General features: G+C 41.5%; 1 protein-coding gene across 1 annotated transcript in view; it reads right to left on the bottom strand.

Moving 5' to 3' along the window:
• Nucleotides 1-8,052: 8,052 nt before the first annotated feature.
• Nucleotides 8,053-10,701, bottom strand: part of MEGF10 (multiple EGF like domains 10) — a 95,306-nt gene continuing 92,657 nt past the window's right edge. Inside the window, exons 24-25 of the mRNA XM_030467215.1 lie at nt 9,800-10,006; nt 8,053-8,434 (exon numbers count right to left, since the gene is read on the bottom strand). Of these exons, the coding sequence (XP_030323075.1) occupies nt 8,274-8,434; nt 9,800-10,006 (368 nt within the window). The 3' untranslated portion in view covers nt 8,053-8,273. The remainder of the gene's footprint in view (nt 8,435-9,799; nt 10,007-10,701) is intronic.

Raw genomic sequence — 10,701 nt, 5'->3', positions numbered from 1 at the left:
AATTTTTGCTAACTTGGATGACCCACATACACAGCTGGATCCAGACACAAAGTTACTGGGCCTATGTGACACAAGAGGGTACTGCCAACCTGTGCCAACACATTATCATGATTTAGCTGGGTAGATGATGAGGAATCAACAGTAGGTGAGCTGGATGCTTGACTGCTGCAGTATGCAGGTAATCTTACATCTTCCCCACAAGCTGGTATCTCTGCTGTAAAGAAGCCATCTGACAAATATATGGAACTGCTAAATAAGGTGCACAACAAACTGTCCCACATGGAGGACTGGTTGTACTTCCTATCCCTGCTGGTGTTTCCACCATCCATGGAAAACATGCCCTTGAGAAGCCTGCTTGACAGAGACAGCACACGTCACAACACAGTTCACTTTTGCTTTGATGTCATGGTTTGAGCCTGTCTGATACCAAAGGACCACACAGCTGCTCACTGCCCCCCCCGTCCCCCATTACAAGACAATGAGGTAGAAATCCATCTAGAACACCGAGGATCAAGACAAGGACTATAAGGATTTCAGTCATCTGGTAATGCTCATGAGCAAAACAGACTCAACTTCGGGAAAAACATTTTAATTTATTATTAATCAAATCTAAACAGGGCAAAGAGAAAATACAAACCAGAGCTTAAATATTTTCCCCACCCCTCCCTTCTTCATCAGACCAAATTACTTCGTTCTTGGTATCACTACCTTCTCCCTACCAGAGGCACAGGGGGACAGGTTTACAGTCTAGACATGACAGGTTGTTCTCTGCCACTCCTTCCCTTCCTCTTCAGGGAGAAGGATTGAAGGATTCCTTACAGTCTTTCCCTACTACAGTGTGGGGTCCCTCCTGTGGGAAAAAGTCCTTCATGAATCCCTCCAACATGAGTTTGCCTGGCAAAGCACAGCTCCTAAGGAGCAAACTGCTCCATTGTGGCAGCCCACAGAGACACTGACTACTTCTGGAACAATCCCCTCCACAGCTGATGTGGAACCCCATCAAGAATCAAGTCAGATAATGGGGCTCATTTTCAAAACAACCTCATGGATAATTTGGCTAAGGAGTGGGGTATTGAGTGGATATCTTACATCCCTTACCATGCCCCAGCTGACAGAAAAGTCAAGTGATGTCATGGATTGTTAAAGACCTAAATCAATGCAAATACTGGGGAATTTAAAAAACATGATGAACACATAGTGAAAGCCTATAGTGGTTCAGTAAACCAAGTTCACACTGCTCCATTAGAATTTGTGAGTATTAGGGGAAAAGTCCCTGTAGGACATGAGGCATATGTACGAGAAAAAAATACAGGTTCCTGATAAATTTAGCCAAGACCAACAAAATTATGGAGAAGCTTTTGATCAAAACGCTATGCATTTGGTGTGTAATGCAGGAAGATAAGAAAGTTGGATAGATACCCTGAGGAAATTTGATTTCTATTATGAATTACCAGAGGTTTGAGAATGGCCTGGACCCTAAGAACATTGAAAAAAATAGTGGATGGTGGATATGGGTGGCTGGTGGGATTAAGAAGAGGTTATGAAGCCAGAGATGTTCAGCTACTCCCTACCATCAGCGCTGCTGCACACAGTGTTTTGCTGGAAGAGGAAGAGAGACCTGGCCTTAAAGAAGAGTAGAGGAAATGCCCAAAAGGAAACTTTCCCAGATGCCCAGCGGAGGGTGTCATCTCCTACATCCCTATGCTGTTGTGAGCAACTCCTGGGAGTTCTGTCTGCTGAGCACTGGGTACTCTGGTAGTTTGGAGGCAGCACTAAAGACTAGGGAGTGCCAGATGTTACAGCCCATCTTTAAAAAAGGCAAGAGGGTGATCTGAGCAAGCCCAGGCCAGCCATCCTCACTTCTGCCCCTGGGGGAAGTATGGGCCAGGTCCTCACGGTGGCCATTTCTGACCCCACGAGAAACCAGCATGAGTGGCAATGCCAACACCAACTACGTTGTCAGACATGTCGAGACTGTAGTTTCCATACTTTATTGTATTATTTGATCACTCCAGCTAGACTCGTAATGGCAGTCTCCTGCTCCTCTTCAGGGCTGGTGGGTGCCCCAGCTGTTGGCCCAGCCCTGGTTTTGTCAGCTCCCGTGGCACCCTCCTACTGCCACCGGCGGGATGGCCTCTTGCTAGGAGGTGAAGTCACCTCCGGGTGACTGCCAGCCCTCCTCTTTGGGGGTCGCCAGGGCCCCCCACGGGAGCCCTCTGTGCCCTGGCGGGGAGCGGAGGGCCCGGGCACGGCCTCCTCTGGGTCCTCCTCTCTGTCTTCTTGGTGGTCGTGGGTGGGAACAGGAAGAGAGGAGGGCCTGCTGGGACCCCCATGAGGGGCAGCTGCTGAGGTGCTGGGGAGCTCTTCTGCCTCAGCTCTGTCAGGGCTGCTGGAGGGGGCTGGTCCGGGGGCAGGAGACCCTCCTCGGGAGGCAGCGGGGCTGGGGAGAGCCGTGGGGCTGCTCTCCCGGCCCCTGGCAACAGGAGCGTCCCCCATGCCCGCCTGACGCTGGACCTCCCTGCTGCACCACTCCACGATGGTGGCGATCAGGCGGTGCACAAAGCTCCACGTGTGCCCACCCAGGGTGTCCCGCAGCAGCTGGGCCAGGGTTTCCTCATCCAGGCCAAAGAGCAGCAGGCTGGACAGCACTCGCTGTTGAGCTGCTGCTGCTGCTTCCTGGGCATCCTCAAAGATCAACCCCAGCTGCTGCTGCAGCCAGGACAGAAGGGGCTGGAGCAGAGCCGGGTCAGCTCGGAAGAGGAATGCCCATAGCACGGGATAGAGGCCATCTACAGGAGGCCTGGGCACTGGCCTTGCAGCTGATGGCAGGGATGCTGCTGTAGGACGTTGGGGATTTTGGGCAGGCAGCTGTGCAGGAGCTTCTTCTGTCAGGCCTTCGACAGCTGATGGTACTGCAGGTGGTGTGGTGACCTCCTCTGCAAAGTCGTCATCTGCTCGCACCGAGTGCAAGATGGAGGTCACCCTCCCTCTGCAGAGGGGGCACTGGCTGTTGCTTTCAGCCCACCGCATGATGCACGGGTAGCAGAACTGGTGGAGGCATGGCATCACGTAGCTGGCCTCCTCCCAGCTGTCCAGGCAGATGGGACAGCGGTCTTCCAGCTCTGTGGCCATGCTGTCCATGTGCTGCGGTGGGCTCGGGGAGCTGGAGATGTTCAGCTGCTCCCTGTCACCGGCGCTGCCACAGCCGGTGTTGTGCTGGAAGAGGAAGAGAGGCCACGGTCATGGGCTGGCCCCTGAGAGGGGTGAAAGAAATGTCTGGGTTCCTCCAGGAGGAAACCTTCCCAGATCCCCAGGGGAAGGTGTCCCCTCCCAGCTCACCTCTGCTGCGGCAAGCACCTTCTGGGGGTCCTGGCTGCCTGGAGCTGGCAGGGCCGGGGAAAATCCTGTCAGGGCTCTGGGGTCGAGCGCAGAGTGTTCCAAGGAGCAACCCTCCGAGCACGACACCAGCACCAACAAGAGCCTCGCGCAACACTCCAACCTCACGAGCTGCTTGGCTGGACTGAGGGCACGAGACAGCTAGGTGAGGCTCGGTGCTCAGATATAAGGAGCGAGGGATGCTGGGTCACAATCGGTCCCTCGGGGATGAGAGAGTCCATCGCTAGGTTATGGCAGAACCCGCTGCTCAGGGACTTGATGACAATCAGAGCCCATCGCTCAGGGTGATGTCAGAACCCTATGCTTGGGGATGTCACCATCCATCGGTGGGTGGCGTCACGACAGCCACCCTCTCCCGTGGTGCTCTCCCCAGCACTGCTGTGGCCCCAGCACATGCATCCTGGGTTACTGCAGTACCCTCCTACTGCCGACTGCAGCATGACCTCTTGCTAGGATGTGGATCATTCTTGGCTCACTCCGACAGAATGTATGACTTTTTTATTTCCTTTCCAAGTAAGCCATTTTATTTCTCCAGTTTCATTATTAGTTCTTAATGTGAATTTTTTCAACCAAAGTGATAGTAAAGAGTCCTTTCCCCCAGCTTTTGCCATCATGCAGTTTTCTTGTTGCCCCTTCAGGTTAATGTTGTAATGCAGATATTAAATATATTTTAGTTTCTTTTTTCTCTTTTTTTACTCTAATTTTTTTTTTAACAGTTATACCAAGTCTATTTTTCTACTAAAAATAGGAATTGCCTCAATTCATTCTCCTTTTTAAGGTTAAAGCTTTAAACTTTCACCTTTTTAAAGAATTAATTCCTGCAGAAATGGATAGTTATAGTTTAGTAGTCCAAAATCAGGCTTGATTTTCTCAAATATATTTCATATTCTACTTGTTTCTGTAAGAGGGAAAGAAAAATATATTCCTAGGTGGTATAGCATGAACAAGTATTACATTTTTTGTACTTCATATCCTGTTTCTAGATCTATCACATGCAAATGAAAAAGAAAGGAAAAAAATTACAAAGCATTTCCCATCTTTCATTAGAAAGTTTATTATATAAACCTACAGGTATGTGAAGGGAAATAAGTGGTAGTGAAGGGTAGAATGATGAACATCAGTCATCTTTGGAAAATAGGTATTTTCTTAACAAATCACTTTTTTGCTATATCTAAGTAAAGGTGCTAGGTATACTTGATTGATTTACTTTAGAAAATATATTACAGTTCAATCATACCAAAGCTTAATTTTGTGGGCTAAAAAAATTGTAGATATAAGAGTTAGGTTCAGTGCTGTAGCACTAGTATTGCATATCAAATGACAAGATTTTCTGCACAGTAATGAATAAACATGCACCCAATTCTTTTCAGTAATTTAAACTACTATATGCACAATCTTTAATATAAAGCATTTTTGTCAAAATTAGCTCTGTATTCTTCAGTCTGGACTTTAGAGCTCCAGTAAAATGGTTGGTCATTATTAGATATTAGATACTTGGACATACACCTAATAAAAATTAAACTGTAAGCACAGTACATGGAAAATCTAGTATATCTATATATATTACCCCCCAGCATTCCCCACTTTGATTTTGTTTAATCTTAACTTCAATATTAAGTTGGTTTTTCAGATTGTCTCAGCAGAAAGAGAGCAATGAAATCATCTTTCCTCTGTAATCTGCATGTGCATCTCCAATTAAAATTAATGGTAGTTCTCTGGGAGATAAATAAAGGACGAATTTTATGTGTAAAAATGTGTTAGGATTAAAAATCTTTGATGTAGTCAAAAGCCTTGAGGTTCATTATGCTTCTAAATGACCAGAATTAATATGCCTACCTTATATAAAACCTAAAGCTTATACTCACTACTTTCTTTAAAAACAGGTGGCATTTTGAATTTTATGAAACTGACAAGTTGATAGGGGTTAGCTTTCTCTATGTTTGATGTTATGTTTCTCACTACTGTAATGGGAATATATAGAAGCAAAGCATTTCTTTCCATTTTTGTCCATGGTGAAGCCAGTTCTCAGAGTAGATGGTGTTTGCTTAAATTACCAACTTGTTAAGTTCCCACCACAATATAGTATGCATAATCAGAAATATTTAAGTTCTCTTAAGAGCATACTGTGATCTACAAAAAGGGCTACGTGACAGTCATGAGAATTGAATTGGGGGTCTCAAATTGACAGTAGCATATACTCCAGAGCAAGCTCCCTAGCCTAAAACAACAGGACTGCTAATTCAAGTTCCGTGTACTTTTCTCCTCTGGAATGATACACTATCATCATTTAACAAAACCACATTGCCCCTACACCAATCGGTTTTCTTAGTGTCTGGCAACAATCATTCACTGATTAAACTCACAACTTGGTTGCTCTGTCTCTATGCCCAGCTCATATAGTTGCAGACAACGCTTATGCTGTTGCAGACAACGCCTATGCTGACTACACAGCAGAACTTTTACCCACATATAGGAAGGCAGACTTTGGTAATGTGTATATTTAGAATGTACACAACTGGCACAATTATCAGAAACTCATCTTTTTTCATGAGTATTTGGCTGAATATGTCACTGAGGATATGTGACATACTGGAATTTTTCAAACAAATCATAATTTGGCCCTTTTCATATAAAAAGAACTGTTTATATTATGAAGATTAATTTATCTCACGGTGTCCACATTTTACACAATGTAAGAAAACACATTTTTGTGAGCTCACAATTGCTAAATGTAGCATTTTTTATTCATGGCTTTAAAGAGGACAGGTTTTATTTTTAAGTCTTTTTCATACATCACAAACGAATCTATATACCAGTAGATTTACATGTTATCTATATGCACACAAATCCGATTAATACTTTGTTGTACTTAAGTGGCTTTTGAAATCCAATTTTGAAATTTTGAAATTCCTGTACTTGAAAAATCCAAATATAATCAAATTATTTATTCCAAGGGTATATGCGAAATGCCCAGGGCATAGCAGAACAGCCAGGGATCATGGTCAGCAAGAACCAAGAATCTAACAGTGCACTTCATACAGGCATATACATTCCCAGGCTTGGGCACATCTGAAACAATGTGTTCGCATTCATAGCTCTCATTTATCACCACCTCAGTTACAACAAACGAAAGGAAATTCTATTTCAATTTCAGTTCCTTATTCAGAAAAAAGTCCTAAAAGTTCTTCTCTTGCATGTGGCGCTACAAAGGAAACTGACATCACTGACAGAAGCAGCAGAAAGTAGTGCTGCCACATAATTTTTAGGTTTTGAAAGGTTAACTTCTCACCAAAAGAGAAAGTCCAGTCTACATGAACCCTTTTGTTTTTAGGCTGATGTGTCTGGGGGACAATCTTTAATGGATAGATACCTTGGAAAATTAAATTTCCATGAAATTGTGCAGTTCATAGCACACTTTCAGAGAGACACCAAGGAGTCTTTGGGAAAGACAGTGTCCATCCATTTAGTCAACAGAATAAACTAGACTTCATAAAGGGACTGGTTTTTTTACTTTCCTCCGCATTCTTGTTATAATCCTCAACAGAAACCCCTTGGTTTTTTTTCCCAATTAATTAATTAAGTTAAACTATTAAGTTTATAGGTAACCATCTCTGAAAGACATCAGTACAACATGAATTCTTACTTTAATCCTCTTCCTCTGTCGAGAAGCCCCTTTAACCAGACCAAATAAGAGCGAGATGGCAAAAATGCAAAAGAATTGGACACACAGTATTTTTGCAATTATGAACTATGTAACTAGAAACACAGACACACAGTGTAAAAATGGAAATACAAGTTAATGAAGAGTGGGGGGGTATTTGTCACATTCTGAGCAATGCAAAAGACCAGCTTAAGCATGTGTTTCCCTACTCTAAAAAGGTGCCATTTTAGCAAGTATGCACATAGATTGCTCAGTTATTTCTAGGAAAAAAAATCAGAACATGTTGCTATTTTTATTCTATATTACAGTCATTATTACTACCTGATTATAAAATGTAAACCTTTCCTTGCAGTTAAGATTTACAGCAGTCATCGCCTTTGTCCACTCCTTATACATAATCAGTCCATGGTGACAAAAATAAACTGATTTCATTTATATACTTTATGAAATTGATATGTTATGGATTATTAATTGTGAATGACAGAAATAGTGGTAGGAACTGCAACATACGCAGCTGAATCATAGCAAAAGATTTGTTGAAGATCGGTGCTGGGACTGGAGTACCAAGAGATCTTGACACATCAAATAAAATTGATGTATCCAATGCTTTTATCTCCAAAATTATTCAAGGAAGATATGTCCGCCACCATTAGTGGGCAATAAAGCCTGATGATGGATTTCCTAAACAATTGCAGTATTTTGCTTACTTATCCCCATCAGATCTTGTTTCTTAATATTTTGTCTAAAAATCAGAATACAAGGTAAAATTTGGCAAGGCAGTTTTCCTTCTATGTATCTAGTGAATCAGACCACCTGTATTGGTGGTATTTGGTGAATTGCACTGTCCTGGGAGTACTTCTAGTCTGAAACATGACAAACATGGAGTCTATATTTAAAGTTGCTGAAATGGTATGTCATCAAAACTGATCTGCAAGCTACTATTTTTAAGCCAGTATATTAGAGTATAAATGTATTGTATACATGTTTCTATAAAATTTGCTGCCATGAAAAAATGAATGATCAGGATCCCCAGAGTGTGGCATTTGTCCATCTGTCACTTGCATACACAATACAAACCTCATGTAGAGATTCTGCAGTCCAGCAATTCTCTGCTGGACAGATTAGAAGCCAAATATAAAGGTAAACTAGAGGAAGGAGCACAACAATGCCACTTTGCCCCTTTGGAGTCCCACTGTGCACACATCAGCTTTTGGTGTCATTCACTGCTGACCTCCTTTGTAGAGGTTGTGGGGCTATCTCGAACTGGTAGCAGGTCATAATGACATGGAATATGGCTGTTTTTTGGAAGATCATAAGGATCCTGGCTGAAACGTCCACTGCTGCTGAATGCTCCCTGGACAACACTCACTGTAGGTTCTGTGATAAAAGAAAGCACATACATCCAACACCAGAAGCAGCAAACTGAAGGAAAAAATTGTTATCTCATTATGAATGCATTTGTAAAATGTACAAGTTTGTGTTACAAAACATCCTCTCTTTTCTGCCTCTAATATGAAGATTTATCATCATGCTAAGTCCTGAAATGCATCTGTAGAAATAAATATTGATGTTAAGCTGTTTTTGCTTTATACTATTAAACCTGTGGGCTTGCAGCAGCTCCCTGCCAAGAGTTTATCCACTGACAGAAGCAAGTGGTCTAACATCAGCTCTTTGTGTGAAGAAAAAAGAAAAAAGAAAAAGAGAAAGAAAAAGAGAAAGAGAAAGAGAAAGAGAAAGAAAAAGAGAAAGAGAAAGAAAAGAGAAAGAAAAAGAGAAAGAAAAAGAGAAAGAAAAGAGAAAGAAAAGAGAAAGAAAAGAAAAGAAAAAGAGAAAGAAAAAGAAAAAGAAAAAGAGAAAAAGAGAAAGAAAAAGAGAAAGAAAAAGAGAAAGAGAAAGAGAAAGAAAAAGAAAAAGAAAAGAAAAGAAAAAGAAAAAGAAAAAGAAAAAGAAAAAGAAAAAGAAAAAGAAAAAGAAAAAGAGAAAGAGAAAGAAAGAAAAAGAGAAAGAGAAAGAAAGAAAAAGAAAAAGAAAAGAAAAAGAAAAAGAAGAAAAAAGCCTACATTTTGTGTGTTGAATAAAGACTATAAAAATCCTTAGACAAACAATGATATTGATGGATTTCTGAGGAATCTCTAATTTGGGAGAGAAAAGGAAAATGGTATCCTATGGTATGACATACACTTTCCTCTAGTCCAGAGACCATTAGGATGACTACCATTACACATGACCCCAAAGTTTTCTGTAACCACAGTAAACTACAGTAATGTAGCAACTCAAGTAATGCAGTAGCCACATAGCACCAATATCAGTCAAATATATGTGGCTTAGTGAAGCTGCTGTTTTCTCTGATCAAGAGGAGGAAACAGATCTTTTTTACCCTTCAATACACTTGTTCCACCTGTGCTAAGTATTTAGCAGCATAATCTAGGGTTAAACGGTTTTGCAATCAAAGGCTAAACTTACTTTATGCTGGTTCTTAGAAAAAGGTTTGCAAGCCAGGGAAACTCAGAAATACCTCTAGATTACAGAACTGACCTGTAAGTATTTTGAACTCTTTTCTTGTAAATTAGACCACTTATCTCAAAAGAATGAGATTGTTGATACAGCTTTTGAGAAGAAATGGGAGGTGAACCCATCAAAATTTTTTCAGTAGTTTTTCAAATATTTTGAGTAAGCTGATTCAAAGAAAAGTCCTGTCTTTGTTCTTAACTTTGAACATCCAGAAGCAGATTTTGTACTCACCAACTTCATAAACGTTCTTATTGGCTGAAGCAGAGCTGGCAATCTCTGCATATGGGGAGTCCCTGCGTGCTGGTGACTTCATTTCAACATATCCGCATTCTGAATTTTTTGGTACAAGAGCTGGTGGGTCTTTTATGGTAGCATATGGGTTCTCAGAACTACTTAAAGAGCAATTACTTAAATTGTATTCTGAGTTCTTCATTAGATCTGCAAAAAGAAAAACATACTACTTTCTCAAGCATCCTGTATACTAGAGGTATTGCTACTAAAGAGACCAATCTTTAACTTTTGAGTTCTAAAAAGTCACTCATAAATAGAAATTTAAATGGAAACTAGTCATAACACTTTAAAGTTGTTATACAGCAGTTAATGAAAACACCTGCTATGTTCTTTTCTGGGCCTGATCTTGCCACCAGGAAATTTCTGTTGCACAGTCTGAGCACCTTCAATTCTGGTTAAAATAGCAGCTAGCATTAAAAACGGATACTGTATAGAATCAGTTTTTAATAGGCACTTCAGAATAGTTTTTGCTTTTCCAAGTGTTGAACCCAGTATACCATTAAAATAAGTGATCTAAGACTGCTCCCAATAGCAATGTCTGGTGAGATGATAATGCGACTTCTTGGGATGGCCTGTCCAGTGCAAAGTTCGAGAATGGAGCCACTCTTAAAAGTTACCAGCTCCTTGAAAGCTTATGTAAGGTGCACATAGGAAAACTGAAAAGAAAATACCAAGTGGCTTGTGATTTCAAGATTTAAAAGGAGGACAGATAACTGAAGTTTAAGAGAAGATAGATTGTCTTATGCTGGGAAGAGGTTTTGTGTTCTCTGTATAATTTTTTTCTCTGTGTTATTTTGTGATATGCTGTGTTATTTATGTTTTAGAGCTGAGACACTCTCAGC

Source organism: Calypte anna, chromosome Z (genome assembly GCF_003957555.1).
Source record: "Calypte anna isolate BGI_N300 chromosome Z, bCalAnn1_v1.p, whole genome shotgun sequence".
Lineage (NCBI taxonomy): Eukaryota > Metazoa > Chordata > Aves > Apodiformes > Trochilidae > Calypte > Calypte anna.
Note: the sequence above shows the minus strand (reverse complement) of the source record. Positions and strands in the feature narration are given on the sequence as shown.